Genomic DNA, 20,583 nt, shown 5'->3' with positions numbered 1-20,583 from the left:
TTTTTTTTTTTATTATTATTTAAACAATCATAAAATCATATATGTGCAATTATATATCTACAGTCAGCCATCTAGAATCTTGAAGAAATACTGGACCTGTAGGAAAAGCAAATGAATATCACATGAATTCACATTAGAAAATTATTCAAGTAAACTTCATGCAATTTACTGATCTTCAGTCTACATAAGTGAGTCACCAAAAAAATAAAAAATACTGCTCTCAGTATAGATGTGTGCGCGCGCATGTGTATGGCCTCTGTAAGAATGCGCTGGCTGAGCTGCCCAGCAGGCGAATGATTAACAAGGAGCCGTTTGTTAAAAGAGACTGCACAGATCTGGAGCTTGTGTGAAACAATGATGCTGAATGGGCCAAAGCTACTGCCTGAAAAACACAAAGCCCTTCCTCCACTTAATCCTGCCCTCTCATGCTCGTCTTTCACAGAGACATGCACGCTGTGGGTTTGATTCAGCCTACAGTGGATCGTCATGAGACCTGCGACTTGTCTCATGTGACATGTGGAATTTATTTGTAAGGGGGCGAGTAAACGTTCGTCAGCAGGTCTGTCTCATACTGCCCCAGTTCATGACTTAAACAAAAGTGAATAAGATTAGAGAAGAATTACCTCCAGTAAGCCGTCCTCTGGAAGATCGGTACAGTGGACTGCGTTCTGTACTTTGTTCTTGCCGTAAAGAGCTCGTAAAGTCTTGGGCCTCAAATGACGAGCAATTTCCTGTAACCAAAGAGATTGGAAGATAATAAATATATTGCAACTCATTGATTTTGTGCATTTGGAAACAATGGAATTAACAAACAGCCCCGCTTTATCTGTCTTTTAAGCAATGAGCTTGAAGAGAGCTCAGGGGAAGATACATGCAGGGTGATGGTTATTCCGTACCCTACTGTGCTGAGGAATCAGATTACTTCCCTTTATGTTTAAAGCATCAGATTACTCGTTTGTTCATTAAAAAAAAAAACAATAATAGTTCCTTCCTCTACATTTCTCATACCTTTTTGCTCAATCAGAATCACAAGGAGAACACCATTCAGGTTGCCTAAAAAGATGCATAATAAAAGCGTGACAAGCTCAAGGTTTCTCATATTAAAGCTGAAAAAAAAAATTAATAATGAATGAGAAGAGGAGATAAAAGTAAGACTCCCAGTCATTTAATAGGTACCAGATAAGCACAGGTTCATTTAATCCTAGCATGTGTTAGATGCAGCAGACTGGCACAAAGCAGAATGTTCAACAATGTTCAGGGCATGGTGTAATGCGGCAAATAAGACCAAAATAAACTCATCACTTATCATGATCGCGTTTGTCATTTTTGATATCGGTATTAGTATGACTCAATGTCTGATACTGGACTATTTACAGGCCTCTCTGTAAGCACAGGACATTTTCTCACAGGTAACAACGTTAGGAATAAACATAATTATCAGATGTAAGCCACTTGCACAGCACGATCAAGATCATGAAGGCAAATCATGTCAACAGTCCAATCTGGTCCCATATTAAAAAGCCACTCACATCCATGGGTGAATCCCGAAGAACAAGCAAGGACCCACTGAAGGGCTTAGAATTACATTCCTAGCACAGATCACATACTCTTCTTGTTGCTGTACTATTGTAATGTATAATATGATGAATTGCATCGTAGGGAAATCAAATAGTTTGTGTGATGTGGCCCAATACAACACGTTACTGTAACTACCCTGAAGTTTATTATTTATAGAGATTATAAGTTATAAAGACAAAATAAGTAGTGCATCATCTCACAGAGAAACTAAAAAGGTGTAATCTGAGAGGTACACCTTGATCTATGAAAGTAGTAGGAATAATAATATAATTATAATAATTATTATATAATTATTTTTATTGGCAGCACAGTGGTGTAGCGGTTAGCACTGTGGCCTCCAAAGACATGCGGATTAGGCCAACTGGTGTTCCCAAAACTTTCCCCCATAGTGTGTGAATGAGTGTGTGTGCCTATGTGTGCCCTGCGATAGAATGGCACTCTGTTCAGGGGGTGTTACCCTGCCTTGTGGTCTATGTTTCCTGGAATACACTCCGGGCTACCTGTGACCCTGTAAACGATAAACTGTATAAAAGATAAATGATGATGATTATTATTATTATTATTATTATGTGAGCTCCCACTTTATAAGTCCCTGTGTATGAGCTGTTACTATGAAAACGATTAAACGGATTGTGTTACTATAACCCTGCAAGTGATTTGCCATGGCACTAGCACTACAGGTTGAGCTGTGATTAAAAAAGAAAAAAAAAAAAAACACCTATTGACCAATCCGAACCAAGAAATGAACAGTGCTGAAGTACAAATAGTAAACTTAACGTTAAAGCCACTCGCAAAACAGGCACGCTTTAAATACTCGGGCCGCACTGGAAGGCAGTAGCTTCTAGCTAGTCTTTAATTCGCGTCTCACCCGTGTTCTACATTGAAGGATCAGCCAGCTGACTCGTTGCAGCCAGAACTAAACAGGATAAAGTGAAACGCTCAAGCACACAGGGCACGGGCTCTACTGTCCTGCAAGGAAACGTGATCTACCTCCCCTAGTGATGCTCACAGGAGAGGCCTCGTCCAAATGGTAACAAGTCTCAAAGAAAACGCACGGCAACACACTTTCCCAAGCCACCTGTCTGTTAGGCCTTACCCTGGAACGATGCTGAAATTTCTCAGGAGCTCGGAAGGCCTGTAATCCCACCATCGAAACCAACACGTTATTATGAGGTTAGGATGGGTTTAGCGGGAATATCGACCACACATGTAGTAGAGAAAGTTATTACTGTTGATTGCTGTTTAACGAAAAATACGTTCGAAGACAGATAATTTACCAGTAGTATCTGGGCTTTAGTGTGGTACGGAGTGAAGCCTGCTTCGAGTCCCCTTGTTACATTCCTGTTCTCAGTGCACCAGACAGATATTCCAAGGCCACACCAGAGTAATAATATACTTCCTGTCTGGCTAGTTTCATTTAAGATAAGAGTTTACAAACAGCAAAAAGTGTTGAACAAGGTACAGTCTGAAACACATCTGCAGAAATAATAAAATACACACACCTAAACGTACCACACCACTGTATGCATAATGTGTGTGTGTCTCTGTGTGTGCGTGCGTGCGCATTAGGGGGGGAAAAAAAAGAGACCACTGCGAAATATTCAGTTTGTTAGGTTTTTTTTCTTACATGTAAATGTATTGGTGAGATGAACTGTTTTATTTTATTTATTCGTGAAATTCAGACAATCTCTCTCCTATATTCTAAATATACCAATAGTTATATTTTGAATTTAGGAGAGATATTGTCCGAATTTAGAGTGTACATTGAAAGAAAATGACATCACCACAACACATCAAAATAACCCAAGTTCATGCAGCATTTGCAGCGCTTTAAGAACTCTAATAAAACAAAATGCACATAATTTGTAAACAGATTGTGTTAATGCTTTGACTAAATAACAATAAGAAATCAGTATTTGGTGGAATAAACCCCGATTTGCAATTACAGCTCTCATGTGTTTTGGCTCTCCACCAGTTTTTCACGTTACTGTTGTGTAACTTCATACCACTCTTCTTGTAATAAAGCAAACAGCTCGGCTTTGCTTGATGATCCGTGACCGTCTAACTTCCTCCTGATGACATTCCACAAGTTGTCTGAAGAAAATTGCAGTGGGCTCTCTCTCTTTAATTTTATATATATATATATATATATATATATATATATATATATATATATAACAAACACACATGTGGACAAAATTGTTGGTATGAAAGAAAAACTCACAATGGTCACAGAAATAACTTTAATCTGACAAAAGTAATTATAAATTAAAATTCTATGAATGTTAACCAATGAAAGTCAGATGCTGCTTGTCAGCCATGCTTTAACAGAATTATATTAAAAAAAAAAATAAACTCATGGAACAGGCCCAGGTAGTCACTGTGTTGTTTGGTGACATGGTGTGTACCACACTTAACATGGACCAGAAGAAGCAAAGGAGAGAGTTGTCTCAGAAAATTCAAAAGAAAATTATAGACAAGCATGTTAAAGGTAAGGCTATGAGACCATCTCCAAGCAGCTAGATGTTCCTGTGACTACAGTTGCACATATTATTCAGAAATTTAAGATCCATGGGACTGTAGCCAACGTGAACGTGGCCACATCAGCAGGAGGAAAATTGATGACAAATCAAAGAGATGGATAATTCGTATGGTAAGAAAAGAGCCCAGAAAGACTTCTAAAGAGATCCAAGGTGAACTTCATGCTCAAGGAACATCAGTGTCATAACAACTGTCCCTACTGTGAAACATGGAGGAGGCTCTGTTATGTTCTGGGGCTGCTTTGCTGCATCTGGCACAGGGTGTCTTGAACCTGTGCAGGGTACAATGAAATCAAGACTATCAAGGGATTCTCGAGAGAAATGTGCTGGCCAGTGTCAGAAAGCTAGGTCTCAGTCGCAGGTCATGGGTCTTACAACAGGACAATGACCCAAAACACACAGCTAAAAACACCCAAAAATGGCTAAGAGGAAAACATTTGACTATTCTAAAGTGGCCTTCTATGAGCCATGACTTCAATCCTATTGAGCATCTTTGAAAGGAGCTGAAACATGCCGTCTGGAAAAAGCGCTCTTCAAATGGGAAACAACTGGAGCAGTTTGCTCATGAGGAGTGGGTCAAAATACCTGCTGAGAGGTGCAGAAGTCTCATCGACAGTTACAGGAATCAGTGACTGCCTTAAAAGGTTGTGCAATAAACTATTAAGTTAGCGATACTATCATTTTTGTCTAGGCCTGTTTCACAAGTTTATTTTTCATAAACAATTCTGTTGAAGAATGGTTGAAAAGCAATGTCTGACTTTCATTGGTTAACATTCATAGAATTTTTATTTATTATTACTTTTGTCAGATTAAAGTTATTTCTGTGACAATTGTGAGTTTTTCATTCATTGACCGAAGGGTGCCAACAATTGTCCATGTGTGTATATACACTTTAAACGTACCACAGCACTGTTGAATTCTTGAATCTGTTTGGTCAGCATGACTGAGTGTAGCTTTGGCTGCGAGCCAAAATACGGGTTAAAAATAATACATGTGTAATAAGACAAGGACTTATACGGCGTAGTCTCCACTTAAACAGACAACACTGTGTTATTGTTGATACGGTGACGTTTATTTATTTAACATTTACTAAATATGTTTCTATCATCAACAAGAGGATCCGAGTTTCCAAACGTCTTTAAGACAGAACGCTTTGTGCTTTGTGGTTTCTCATAAGCATGACGAGCTGCAGTATTTTTTGTTTTATTAACCTCAAGACACAAGCAAACTAGAGAAGCTGGCGAAAGGAAACATCAGTTTATAGCTACTTGTTCTAGTACTAGTACTTGATGGACAACTTTAAATGTAAACAAACAACAAATACATTAAAATATTATTATTATTAGACAAATAAGGGCATATTAGGACAAGCATCTGTTAGAAAATAATTAACTTTTATTATAACGAAATACTACAATCATTTCCTCTGTCTGTGTTGTGTTGATGTTGGAGGGTTAAATGCAACCACTTGTGCGTTCAATAATACAGACACATTGCAACTCCATTTCATTCCACACGCTGGAAAAAAAAAAATCAATACAGGGTACGCATGACGTCATACGGCAACATGGCTCAGGGACAAATAAGCTTTAACATCAACCGTGCCCAAACTGTCACTGACACAATATCGGTCATTGTCTGCTTGATGCTACTCTTTTGTATAAAAAAAAAAAAAAAAGAAACTGAAGGACAGAGGGATTATGTGCACTACCAGGTCTCCTGAGACGGTTCAGCTTTATCCCCTCAGCTGCTTTTTAATGATCAGGTGAACCAACGACTTGGCTACTATAATCATGGGGAGCATATTTTCATGGTATGGACAGTAACCTATACAAACATTGCTTTATATTGCAATAACAAGCAAACATAAAACATGTGCAGTATCCCTTTATACACTGTAAAAAACTACCTATAGAATCTACCCAAAAAATGTGAGGTAACAATTTGCATTAAGTTTGTTTGGGTACATTTCACCCCATATTTTTTATAAAAAGTACCTAAATAAATAAGCTATAACATGCCAATTGAAATTAGGTAAAGTCTACTCATTGCATCACATAATGAATTACTTATTAAAATTAAGTAACATTATGTTTATGCAATAAGTAGGCTTTACCTATTTTAAATTGGCATGTTATAGCTAACTTATTTTGGTACTTTTTATGAAAAATATGGGGTGAAATGTACCCAAACAAACTTAATGCAAATTGTTACCTCACATTTTTTGGGTAGATTCTATAGGTAGTTTATGACTAACTAGCCAAAGTTTAACTCCATTTAAAAAGTTCACCCGACACAGTATCATGATTATATATATATAATCGTAAAGAAAGGAAAGTCCAAATCCTACAGACAGACACATGCACACTTGTATAAACATTTTAAATTGTAATATTTCATTTAACATAGGATTATAACGATTATTTATTATTAACACATATACGGCATTGACCTAATCATAGCTCATAAAAGCACATCTTAAAGTCAGTTATATTCATGTTACAAAAGGAAAATGTTGTGTGACTGTCCTAATTTTAAGTAGTTTGTATCAAACTTTTTCATTTTAATAAAGAAATGGATTAAAGACATAATTTAGAAAACAAGTGTTCTAGATTTTAACACTATGTTAAACTCAATATCAACAACAGCACTGTTAGCATATTATATACTGGACAATTGTAGTTTTAATTTATGCAAGCTTGCTAAAGTAAAAATTTAACTAAAATTAAGTTAATATGTCTATAATTTTTCCAACACAAAAATAACATTTGTTTGCGTGACAAACATTTCTTAAACACATCTTTAATATCAGGCAAGTGCATATTTTAAATGCTGTAGCTAAAGCTTAACTCCAAACTTCTTGTTTTACCAGCAAAAAACACAAATACTTATATTTAAACGTTAGTTTTCTGTAATTAAAGTTATTTCTATCTTTTTCATTAACTTTATCTGTTAGACTTTGGCTAAGGCAGTCACTAGCTAGCTAAGAGTTGACTATCTTACTAGCTAATGTTTCGGTAACTTTAAACGGATTGTGCTTTATTACTTTACAGGCATAAAATACGAGTCAATATTATATTCCCGGTAAAACGTTTAAAATCGTGTTTTTTTTCTGTACCACTTATACCTAACTAATGCAGGGAAAAATCATTTTTCTCCTGTACATTACCATTAGCTAAGCTAGCTTGTTATGACAAATGTTTGCCTAAAGAAAGCTACAAATGTGAACTCCTCATCAAACATACAACAATGACCACAAATCTTATGAGAGATAAGAATAAATGTTACCCTTTGCTTTCATGATATGATAAATAGACAGCATGTTACAAACATATCTTACCTTCAGCCCAGAAGCTTGACAAATGTACATGTGCCTCAAATAGCTCATGCTTACAACAGATCCAATGTTTTGGGGTATATATTACAATGTTTTTTTAGGTTGCAGTTATTACTATAAATAATTAGGTAGTGTGGGTGAATTTTACTCATTATTATATAATTAAACTTGATGACGAAAATAATAGGTAAATGGTAGACTATTTGCAAGGGTAGTATTTACCACCCACCAAAATCATTTTTTACAGTGTAGGTGCACCAGCACTCTGACCTAAAGGGATGGGTGAAGTGGAACACATCCAGGAGGGGGTGATAAGTAACTTGCATCTTAGCTGATAATCACTAATACCAGTTTGCATGTATCTGTCTCCTGGCACATTTACTACTGTTCCAGACTTAAAACTATATAATGGGCCTAAATGTGCTTCATGGTGTTTTTAAGGATTTAATGGCATAAGGATGATTTAATGGCAACTTGCACACTGATTTAAAAATGAATGTTAGTACAGTCTCCAAGTTCAACTCATGAACATCTGCAGATACAACTGGACCGCGTTTCTACAAACATTTGCAGTTTTCGATAAATCATGGAAGTAGCTCAAGTGTATTGTACAAAAATGTAAAATGTCAAAAGTCTGGTATATTGTTTGTGTGTACGTGTGTTCTCCTGGACAGAACCCGTTCGTAAATCGGGGACATTTATTTTTTTCTATAAACAAGAAAAAGAATTTCTTTAAGATAAATAATTGTGTGCAACGTTACACTGCACTACACTACCCATGGAACACTGCAAGTTACCTTCAATACTTACTAAGTTCATGTTCTTGTTTATATCTTGTCTTGTTCTGTGTGTCCTTTTCTCGCTTTTGTTATAGTTACATGTTGTTGTGCTTCCTGCGTGTGTTTCATATTTCTCAGAATTGCTCAGAGTCAGAGTGTTTTTGCCAGTTCCAGTTCAAAGGGTTTTAGCATGTTTTGTATTCACAATGAATAAACATGGTGAGCAGGACGTGTGTATCCGCCTGCATGTCCTGACAGAAAGCAAGAATACAAATGGATTCCAAAGACAGAAAGATCACCTTTCAACTCTCCATGGCCAACTGACCCCAGTAAATTGTTTTGGGGTTTGGGGGGGGATGGGGCTGGGGGTCTATAGCCAGTGGCTAAGGTAGGGCGGCTGAACACCGACAATGACTCTTTTACAGTCTGACCCTGAGGCCGAAGGGGTGGCTTCTCCCAAGGCAGCAGTGACATACAGCCGGGCACAGACAGCGGCAGTCCAGCGTCATCTACGCCAGAGGCCCAGGTGAGAACATCCATCTGCCTCGCCTGCCCCACTGAGAACATTGTTCTCCCTCTATGGCCCATTGAAAAGGTTGCTCTGTCCCACTAAGAATGTCAAGCTGCTTGACTGCCCTGAAGAGAATGTCCCTCTACCACCAAGCCCTGCTGAGAACATCTCTCTGCCTCCCCGTCTAACAAAGTACATCGTTCTTTTGGAGAAAATTCCTCAGTGGGGGGGTGCGGATGAAGATGCTGAACTACCCATCAGCTACCGCAAATTACATTCACCGTCACATGTTGCTAACCAAGTTTACCTGGCTTATTCAGTTCTGTGTACTTAGGTTCCATGTTTTACTGTTTGTTATAGTAATATGTTGATGTTCTTTCCATGTGTGTGTGTGCGTGTGTTTCATCTTTCTGAGTATTGCTCACAGTCAGTGTTTTTGCCACAGCTCCTGTTTACGGTGTTTGTTTTTCTTTTGCAGTTGTTTTGTATTCACTACGAATAAACCGAGGCTGCACTTGCATCCGCCTGCACTTCCTGATATATTACATCTCATGTTATATTTATGTATTATATAATTATATATAATAACTATAATTTTTGCCTATGTCTAAAAAGGCTGTAATTCCATTTTAGTAGTTACGTCAGTTTATTAAGACATACATGATGTTGGATTTCACTAGAAGACATGCCAGTAAGCATCAATAATCATATCCATCTCCTGCTATACAGTGTATATGCTATTTATACAGAAACTGTACACCTGCTGGTGGAACCCTTAACCTAAAAACAGAAACAAACAAACAAACTGACCGCTGCAGCGGATTTACACACGTTATTGAGTTTGGTTTTCAGGGTGCTGACATTATCTCTATGAGGTCATTTTTTACAAAACATCAACACCTCAGAGCTTGTGTTATTTCATGCAAGTAGAGACCGAGTCTGGTTGTGCCAACCCTCACACCATTTATGCACAAAACAAGGTGCTTTAGGCACAAACTGACCAATACACACATTCCAAGGAAACAAGTACACAACCGCAGTTGGTATTCAACGGTCGACATACGTCCAGTATAAAGTATAGAGTGCTATAAACCACAGTCCTTTGCTTCCTTGTACGCTTGTTGCACTGTTTTAGTTTTGGTTAAAAAAAAAAAAAAAGGCCATTATAGTCTGCTCTCTTTGAGAGACAAAGATGCCTATGTGTAGCCGTTTGGTAAAAGAAAAAGGCTGCTTAGGTGATGCCGCATGACTTCATAACCCGCTGAGATCACCGTCTAGCTTCACACTCCCCCCTGTTTCCCTCCCTCCCCCCAGAGTCCATCACTTCATGGCTATTTTACAGGAATACCAATCTCCCTTGCAGAAACACTAATATATCAGCACTGGGCTTGTTTACAGTTTATGGAACAGCTAAGTTCTGGTAAAACTTACTGAGATAGCTTAGTAAAAACTGGACCCATGTAAAGAAATAGCACATTACACCGGCACTTTTAGACTGAAGCTTTTAATAACATGCTGGTAACATATTTACACACTTTGGGCAGGCACCTCTCTCAAATATAAAATTCATTTAGACATTTTCACAACGAACAAGATTATTACACAGCCAGCGAATAAGTGAAAAATGTTGAGGAATTCAAAGACAGAAATCACCACAAACAGTGAAAAGAAAAACAGCAGGTTGCTTTTTACCATGGAACAGATTTAGCAATGAACAGAGGTCTTTATTTAGAAACAAACCACATTAACTCCACGTTTGGAAACAATCAAGATGCCTAAAAAGACTGCTGGTAAAGTTCATCCATCACATAGCTCAGTCACCGTGCTGATTTACTAGGGCTTTAATTAAGCCTGACTAAATCATTCTCCTCAGAGACAACTGCTATGGTAACTGCAGGTTCCCCTGTGCTCAACCTTCATAGTCAAAAGGAATATGGAAAAATATTTCACGATTTGCTGATTAGCCGGGTGATTTCCCACAGGCTACCTCCATTGTGCAATATCATGTAGAATTATATCATAATATCACTTAAATGTTATAAAAGAGTTAGTTTCGACCGGGCAATCCGATTGGACGAGAGGCATTACAGGAGTGGTGAAAATGGACGGTTTAATTATGTGCTTCACCCTGTGTCCCAAGTGTTCTACAAATCATTAATTACACGAAATGTCGGTTTTAGCATGGGTGAAAGTAGGTCAGTATGGAACGCAGTACTGAGGAGGGAGCAGCTACCTGACAAAGTGCACATTCAAAACCATTTCTGGACACAATTGTCCATAAGACATCTGATATTTTTATCTAATTTTAAACAACACTTTGTCTACTCAGGAACTGCTTCTTAGTCATTTTGAAATGCTCTGTGTTGTTTGCTTTATACTTAAGCTGAGCTAGAAAGCCAACTCGTTTCTAGCACAAGGCTGAATCCCAAATCCCACTGTAACCCCTAATCAAGGACACTACTTGGTGTGCTGAACAAATGATTGTACTGCCTAGCACACTAGCTTTCCACCTTCCATTTTCAAGAACGCCAAAACAGAAAAGTAATTGAAGCTGATATTCTAACACGTAATATGTTAAAAAATACAAAGAGATACTTACAAAATTTACGCAACTGTCCACCACCCCCATGGTTTATTCTCCTCACCTTTTGGCTACATAGCGCTCAATGTTACGCTGTTGTGCTGGTGATCAGCATGGCCATGATAACCAGCACAACAGCACTATACGGTGATATTGTTTAATTATACTTCATTTAAACGCAATTAAAACCTGCTGCAACAGTCAGTCTTTAAGAACGCCTCACTTTAGCCCTATGCAAGCATGTATTTCAATTACTTCATCCACTGTTTTGCTCAGTATCTATCGAGAGTAACCTGAATAAATTAAAAACATGGTGTTTATAAAGTGTTTATAGTTTTGTAGGTAAGGCATCAAACTCAACATATTGTATCCTTAAATGAAAATAATCCTCAACAACCTGGTGTTATGAACACCCTGTAACAGCACATGAAATTTTCTATTCCTCTTATACCACAATTCGTCCGCGATTATGGATTTTTAATTAATTAAAGAACAACACATTCTGGGCATTGTGGACGATGTGCAAAATAAGTTAGCTTCAATTAGCACTTCCAGTGAGCATTCCCACAACGGCCTTTCTTTTTTCCTTAACGAAAAAAATAATAATCTGCCCTGAAGACACTTCCATGGCAAAAAGCTTACTGATAAAAGCTGGAAATACTGTTCTAGAAATACTATAGTTTAAGCTTTTTACAATTTAAGGTAATAAAACAAAAGTCGTGGACTTTTACACAATTCATTGGTTAAATATATACAATTTTACCTTAAAAACCTTATTGTACTGTTCAGACCGCAGGTTAAATACTACAGGTAGGATGTGCTGTACACTATTCTGTTACTGATTTCACACCTGGAACTGGAGTCCTTGTCCGTTAACTGAGAAGTGTCCAGTTGAACTTTGCCAGCTAATACGATCTGTCAACACAGTACAATATTCATGATCTCCGGCACCACACGAGACTGACGACAGATGACGGAGCTCTATCTAAGCATTCGCTTATTCAAACTCAGCTCTTTGCCTAATGCTAAGGTCTAACAGAGAAGGTTGATAACAAGTATACTTGTTCCTATATTTCAATTCACAGAAATAAGCTCACAGATCTTAGTGTAGTGATTAGTCTGCGCAGACATGGCCGTTAAGAAGTGGTTAAAAGGTTGATAAGGAAGCTTTAAACTTTTTGTTCTGGCAGCTAATAAAAGGTTACATTTATTGATCACAGGAAAATTGATTCTTGGACACATCACCTTCAGCTCATGTTTCTTACTCTTGCTGGCTGTGTCAGAGTTTGCGCTGCAACACTCAGAAGGACAGTAATACAAATTAAATTTCTACAGTATGTGAAATTATATTTCTTTTTACCCAAAATATTTTGGTGTAAACATAGATTAACTTGCAGTTTCCTGAACAAAATACTATGCTTCTCAGCTTCAGAAGCATATCATTAAGGAAATCCTTGGGTAACATGTATGGACGGTTTTGTCAAAAGCAAATCACCACTGAGCAGACACTCACATGTATAAATAACAAAACACATGGTGAAATACATAGAATAGAACAAAATCCTTTTACTCTAACTTAATCACAACAATTATTGTTATGTATATTGCACATGATCAACATCAACTTAAATAAATCTTTTGCTTTCCTTTTATTTTTCTCCCCAAATTGGTTACCTGCCAATTGCCCCCCACCAGCCAGCTCTACCCATCGTATGACAGCTTCTGTGTGCAAAGGCTGAAAGCTATCACATGCTCCAACATACATAAAGTCAACCACATCTTCCAAACTTCTGCCTATGCAGTGTAACCCAAATATCACAGGCGTGAAGGAATAAGCCATCCCTTTTCTCTATACATGCTTTCATTGGGCAACAAAACAGTTATATGTCTTAGCAAAGCCAGACGAGAAAAAACAACTTTATAAAGTTAAGCCATGTGTGAAGGACATAAGAGACTAGATACTAATTAACTTCCTTCTGTTTAATCCTGACAAGACCAAAAGTACTGGTACTAGGACCACATGCAGCTAGAAGTAAGCTCTCCGATCACACTCTGGATGGCCTTTATGTTTCATCATGTACAACAGTAAAATATCTTAGTGTGATTATAGAATCCAATATTTTATTTGAAGCACATAATAAAATATAAATATTACCAGAATAGCATTCTATCACCTCAGAAATATTGCCAAGATAAATAATATGTGGTCCCTAAATGATGCAGAAAAATTACTTGATACTTTCATCACCTCTACGTTGGACTATTATAACGCCTTACTGTCTGGTTGTTAAACTAGGTGCATGAACAAGCTTCAATTGGTCCAGAATCCAGCAGCGAGAATCCTCACTAGAACCAGAAGATATGAGCACATCACCCCCATCTCATCCACACATTGCATTGGCTCCCATGTGGACAATCTCCCCTTCAGTGGAGAAAATGGGCATTATTTACTGAAAGAAAAAACAATATCCAGAGCCATTGTAAATTTGCCAAAAAAAAAAAAAGCTTTTTGCTGGTAAGGAAAGCAAAGAGGCGCCCGATGACCACAGTTTTCAAAATTGTACACTTTAGATGATTCTTGGGTTTGTAATTAACCTCCATACCGAAAACCAGTTTGAAAGACTTTGAAAGTACTAAAGAATCCCATCCTCAGAACAACCCAAAACACACAGTGCAGAAATTCCCTACGTGTTATTGGAACTATAACTGGAATTGTGTATTGTGGTCAACTAAAAATAAAAGCCCATTTTTTTTGGCCCCACACACCAGCAGTATGTTTGGCAAAGCTTCCCTTGTGAAGACTGATATGGTTACGAATTTCAACAAGTATCGGGTTATTTCAGTTCAAAACCTGCTTGTCGTTTGCAATAGAATGGATTTTAACCAAACTAAGGATAATGACTGAGAAAATAAGTCCATAGATACATCCATCCTACATTTGACTGAAAACAAAAGGCATGCATTACAGTTAAAACTACCAAACCAGAGATCCACCTTCAGCGAAGGACCAAAATGCTGTTGAAAATAAATGGCCAATTTGCCATGGTTAGCTGAGCTAAAACAGCTTTAAAAGCTTTCTCCCAAAATGAAGGAGGATAAAATATGTGACTTTATAATCACATACCGTGAAGGGTTGTTATCCCTTTTTTATTAACTTTTAATCTTTCTCATACAGGTCCGAAGATATATCTCAAAGATCATGCTGGCTTCTCTGACTGGCAAGACAGTATTATGGTCTGAGTAAAGTGGACTAAACATGCTGCCGCAGTTTGCTCATTGGTTACGTCTTCAAAAAGAAAGATTACATTAAAATATAAACTGAGGCACGCTAATATAACAGATATTGTCTGTGCTTAGGTGGAATTTTTTTAACAAGTAAACAGTATTGATTAAAAAAAATCTGAAATGTAATATATGAAAGTAATTAACTTTCATGCAACAAGGACAAGATCCTTTAGTTTGGAAGTGCATTTTTCAGCAACATGAGAGGCAACTTGGCTTGGAATAAAGGTCTAATCCTGACCACCATCTAGACCTTCACCATCTGGTACGGCAACTCCATGGTTAAAGAAGGGAAAGCCCTGCAAAGGGTGGAGAAAAAAGCCCAGCACATCACAGGCACCAAACTAACAGCCATCAAACACCTTCACCACAGCAGATGTCTTTCCAGATCAGGAACTTCTTCTACTCAAGTTATAATCTTTCCACCACCTTCCATCCAAGAGATCGTACAGGAACATTCGCACCAGAACCAACAGATTCAGATTCAGCTTGTTACCCCACAACGATCACACTGATAAACTCTACACTACACCGTAAATAAAGTTGAATATGTATGCATGCATGCATGCATGCATGCATGCATGCATGTATGTATGTATGTATGTATGTAACTATCTGTCTGTCTATCTATCGGTCAAATGTTGATGTTCCAAGACAAAGTTAACCTTAACTATTAGTTTGTGACACAATGCACACCTGGCAGCACAAAGCCAATCTCCCTTTCCCTCCTTTCCTCTTTTCTTTTCCTCTTATTCTTTTACATGTATGAGGAAATGGGACAAACTACCATGCGGATTGAATGCTAAAGTGTTCGATTAGTCATCATAGTTTTTAGGGTATGCCTTTATTATGTTCACGATGAATGGAGATCGAAACGTTGGAATGGGAAATCAGAACTCACTTTAATAACTTCTAATTAAATTAGACACGGGCTTGATAAGTGCCTAACATTTGTGCATTATGTTTACTGCATTAGAACAATATAGACAGCTGTCATTCCCATGCCATTTTATTCTAGGGATTATTTGTTGCTATGCTGGTGCCCAGTGATGATTTCAATAAGGCGTTTCTCTAGCAACATTCACACAAATTGCGATTTTTTTCTCAGACATTGCAATCCTTACCTAAAATAATAAAAAAAAAAAAGAAGAAGAATCTTAGCTCCACATTTAGCATGCTTTGACAGATATTTTTTTTTATATTCTACAACATAGTGAAGGTGACTTTTTGCATATCCCACCTTGTTTGGATATCCAAGTACAGGGTCAGCCATGATGCAGAGCAAAGAGGGTTAAGGAACATGTTTAAGGGCCCAAAAGTGGCAGCTTGGAGGTACTGAGGCATAAATGCCTGACCTTCCGTTCAGTAACCCAGAGGCTTAACCACCACCCTTGTGCTGTATGATTGACTGTTAGATATCTTTATTTATTGTCGGCAGTAACTACAGAGTCATAAAGTTCCACTTTTGTTGTTTTTAAGGCCATGAGCACAGGCCTCCTCACATTTAGGTTCACTGTGGGGTTTTTTCTCTCACTTCAGCTCTACACTTTGCACTTGACAATTAGTTTACGATACCTTGTTTGCTTCTGTGGTGTTTATGTTAGGTTATGTTAAATCTGATTTTTAAAATAGAATTTAATATAGATGGTTATTTTTATACTCGTCTTAGCTGTGTGTCTCAGGCGTCTTGTCTTAAGTGTGTGTCTTAAAAAGACATTAAATTCAATTTGAACGTTTCTGTATTGATAGTTCTGGACCAGTCTTGTAAATTAATATAAATTACCTTCATTATGGATTTATTTTATTTAATAATGCTTACAAAGTTTAAACACTGCTCTCATCACTGTGCAACACTGTGAATAGTGACTTTGCCTATTTCCATGGCTACCTGGACACAGCCCCAACTTATGCAAATTATGGCGTTATGCAAGTGACCATAAGCATAAAGCTGAAATCGTTAGCAGATGTCTGTTTTAAGCGAGGGTGAATTGTGCTTAAACTTTTTGTAAGCTTAGATTCTTTGAAAGAAACTATTCCTGTTTGTTAGTGTACACTGCTCTAAATAATGATGCAATCAGCTTTAAAAAATAAATAGTTGCCTCAAGACCACACCCATCAAAGTGATTAACAGGACATTTCTTATTAATGGATTATTGTAGTAGATGTTTTTTATTTTTTTATAATAATCAGAGGAGCCATTAAGCCATTAAGACATGCCCAGCCCTGCTATTAACCAACCAACCAACCAGGAAAGGAGAAAAAGGGAGGAAGGGACACACCAGGACTGTGAAGTGTTATTCATCAGGATGAGCGGTGTTGATTTCTAAACTGACTTTCCTCTGTCTTTCTTTTAGGTGCGATTCTGGGTGAGAAGAAAGCTTCTATTCCAAGAGAAACACCTTATAGACATTGCAACATAGATACCGACTGAACTCAGTGAGAAACAACAAAGAAAATAAAAACACCGAAACTTTTGTATGTGCGTATAGTGAATATATAAGAGTAATTCCATCTCAAATCAACCAATGAAAGAGAAATTTTCCACCATCACCTCTCAGATTTTGCTGATTTTTTCACCAATTGTTGATCTTGCCATGAAAATAAAAAACCCCAATTTTTTTGTCCCAACTCCCACTCGTTAAAAAATGGCAGCCATCTCAATTTTTGGCCTCAAAGTGCTTTTAGACATGCCACGCCCCTTTTTGAAATCCTCTTTTCCTTGATAACTCGCTTGCTTTATGTCATATGGAGATGAAACTGGGTATATTTATGTAAGTTTTTATGTAGATTCAGATTCTGCAATCGGAATTTGGCTATCTGCTGTGGTTATGGAGATATTTCTGAAAAACCGTTTTTTGGGGATACCCCTTTTCGACCCCCCAGAACCCAAGGTCTGTATGTATATATGTTACTCAAAAAAATAGGGGTTACTTCACATCACCTTATCTTGAAAATAAATAAAAACCAGGGGTGTGTTATGCCCTGTTTTATAGAAATCATCAAAAATTAATTGTCCAGGTTTTGCAACATTAAATGATTTGACACACAGAAATGTACTGCAATATCTGTAGAATACTTAATGCATACTCATAAAATCTGCTCCTTTCAAAGTAAAAGTTACCTCAAATTCTTCTGTAATGCATGTCTAGTCAAAGACTGATAATGACGTTATTCATCTCTCTACACTAAAAGGACTAATCACAGTTTTTTTTCATCACCCTGGGTATCTGATTCTGAAAGAACAAAGCCCACAAAAAAGAGTTCATGGAATAAGACAAAAAGGTACATGTACATGTACGAGACCTGTCAAGTTGCAGTGACACAAATAATATCAACTAGGAAAGGCATGCACTTTGTAGCTACCAAAGTCATTTTGATAGGAAATGCCTCCACAAATTTGTAAAAAAAAAATATAATTCTTGTACTGGCTGGCTGCACCATCTGAGAAGTAATGCACATGATTTAAATTTGGTAGAAGAACTTTCAGTGGATTCATGAGAACCTTAATAAACTTGTGAACAACAATAGCATTGTGTTCCCTTTCATTACTGACGACACAAAAACTTTTGCAACTTAGTGAACCATTGTTTTCACTACCACCCCTATAGTAAACCACGAAAGGATGCAGAATCACCTGGGATGTATCCCAATGAAAACCTTGAACAGCATCCTGACAAATAAAAAATAACATTCAGCAAAATCCATGAGGATAACAGCCTCCTTTCCAATGGGAAGTTTCTTTTTTAGTTCTTTCAAATAAGCAGCTTGGGCCTTGGCTGTATAGTGATGAGCTGTGCAGGGGTCACATTTTTCACAAAGCCTCATAATGAAATCCACTGCTTGAACTGAACAGTGTCATCTGGGTCCAAATCAGCATTTTCAAATATACCATTAAGATTAGGGCTGGGCCATATCATACCTTCCACGGTAATACCGGTACAATGTTAGGCAATGATAAGAAAATGAAATATCGCGATAGAATATGGGTAAAACACGCATGTGCAGTGCCTTTGTTTCCAAACGCTTATGGCGGAAAAAGCTTGGCGGCGGCGGAGAATAAGAAGGGCTAAAGCGGATCGTTGAATGAAACAGATGAACCAGAATTGGTTTGTAAAAATGGTGCAACTTCAGTGGTGTGGAATTTGCATTTGCACTGTTAAAATTTTATATAGCTTTAATGCACATACAAACAGCTGCTTTGTCTCGTGTCAATCATATCGTCAGTTATATCATTATCGCAAATATTTAAATATATATCGTGATAAATATTTTTGCCCATATTGCCCTGCCCTAATCAAGATAATCAGATAGTTTTGATTTAGAGGGGGCACTGCTCACACCTGTGCAACATATAGTCACGAGAATCCAAACACAGACAAGCTTTGCCATCAGGTCTTTGTAATCAGATTGTGATTAAGATAACAAACTACATTGGAAAGCTTCAGTTAATAAATTAACATAAATAAAACACACTCACCTGCTTTTGTTTTTCTGCACTTAATTAGCACCAAGAAAAAGATGATGTAATCACCAAGTTCCTTAAGTGCGAGGTCACTCATGGAGTTGGTAGGAGATAATTCAACTTTCTGATCAGTATGAACCTGAATGGTTCAGTTACAGGATACTGTTTGACAGTGATACATGTATCTTACATGTACCCCCATAAAATGACACATTTACTGGTAGATAAGGCCTATTGTGTACATCCATGTACATTCTCTGTATATAAAATGTGTATCAAATCGTAAAACATTTGCAAAACCTGGACAATTAATTTTTGATGATTTCTATAAAACAGGGCATAACACACCCCTGGTTTTTATTTATTTTCAAGATAAGGTGATGTGAAGTAACCCCTATTTTTTTGAGTAACATATATACATACAGACCTTGGGTTCTGGGGGGTCGAAAAGGGGTACCCCCAAAAAACGGTTTTTCAGAAATATCTCCATAACCACAGCAGATAGCCAAATTCCGATTGCAGAATCTGAATCTACATAAAAACTTACATAAATATACCCAGTTTCATCTCTATATGACATAAAGCAAGCGAGTTATCAAGGAAAAGAGGATTTCAAAAAGGGGCGTGGCATGTCTAAAAGCACTTTGAGGCCAAAAATTGAGATGGCTGCCATTTTTTAACGAGTGGGAGTTGGGACAAAAAAATTGGGGGTTTTTATTTTCATGGCAATATCAACAATTGGTGAAAAAATCAGCAAAATCTGTGATCATGTGGTGGAACCCACTGGTTGATTTGAGATGGAATCACCCATAAGCAAAGCGACTTATGCATTGGTTACATAAGGAGGTTTTATTCAGAAACAGGGAACATGTCTGTCTGTCTCCATGGTTACATTATGACACCAGCATGTTCCTATGCTCTGAAGGAGAGATGCTTACTGTGCGAAACAGAAAAAGCTCATTTTATGATTACTAGGGGGAAAATGAAATGCTGTTGTTAATAAACAACTAAGTACAAATGTTACATGCAACAATGCAAGAGTAGTATAGGGATTCATTCATATGCTTATAAAACTGCTAGACTATTTTAAAACCTTCATGAAAAAAGAAATGTCTGGCTGGTCAAAAAAAAAAAAAAAAACAGTAAAGTTTATAGTTTATAGCCCCTATATATTTCATAACAGGTATTGTACAAATTATTTATTTTTTGTCATGATAAAAAGCCTATAAACATCTTTAGGAGAAGACAACTGGCATCACTGATTCATGAATACACACACGCACACACACACACACACACACACTCTAGATGTCCTTAAATTAACGAAGCTAATAAAACCACACTCTAATATACATATACCACCATTCGTAGTACTTTTTTTAACTTCATCGGAGGTAATGTTAGTTGAATCAATGATCTGATAAGAACAGAACAAAGCACGCTGGGAACGCAACATAATAAGTGTATGACTGAACAAGTAATAAGAGTAAAAGCAAAACGAAAATAATGTTTC

The 20,583-nt window shown here is 37.3% G+C and overlaps 1 protein-coding gene across 2 annotated transcripts in view; it reads right to left on the bottom strand.

The window, feature by feature from the left end:
- Positions 1 to 12: 12 nt before the first annotated feature.
- nme7 (NME/NM23 family member 7) overlaps positions 13 to 20,583 on the bottom strand; it is a 43,917-nt gene continuing 23,346 nt past the window's right edge. For both annotated transcript variants that reach the window (XM_053499321.1, XM_053499320.1), the window contains 2 exons: positions 624 to 731; positions 13 to 96 (listed from right to left, as the gene is read on the bottom strand). In XM_053499321.1, coding sequence (XP_053355296.1) covers positions 64 to 96; positions 624 to 731 — 141 coding nt within the window. In that variant the 3' untranslated portion in view covers positions 13 to 63. The remainder of the gene's footprint in view (positions 97 to 623; positions 732 to 20,583) is intronic.

This window comes from Clarias gariepinus, chromosome 6, assembly GCF_024256425.1.
Source record: "Clarias gariepinus isolate MV-2021 ecotype Netherlands chromosome 6, CGAR_prim_01v2, whole genome shotgun sequence".
NCBI lineage: Eukaryota > Metazoa > Chordata > Actinopteri > Siluriformes > Clariidae > Clarias > Clarias gariepinus.
This window is presented reverse-complemented; position numbering and strand designations above follow the sequence as displayed.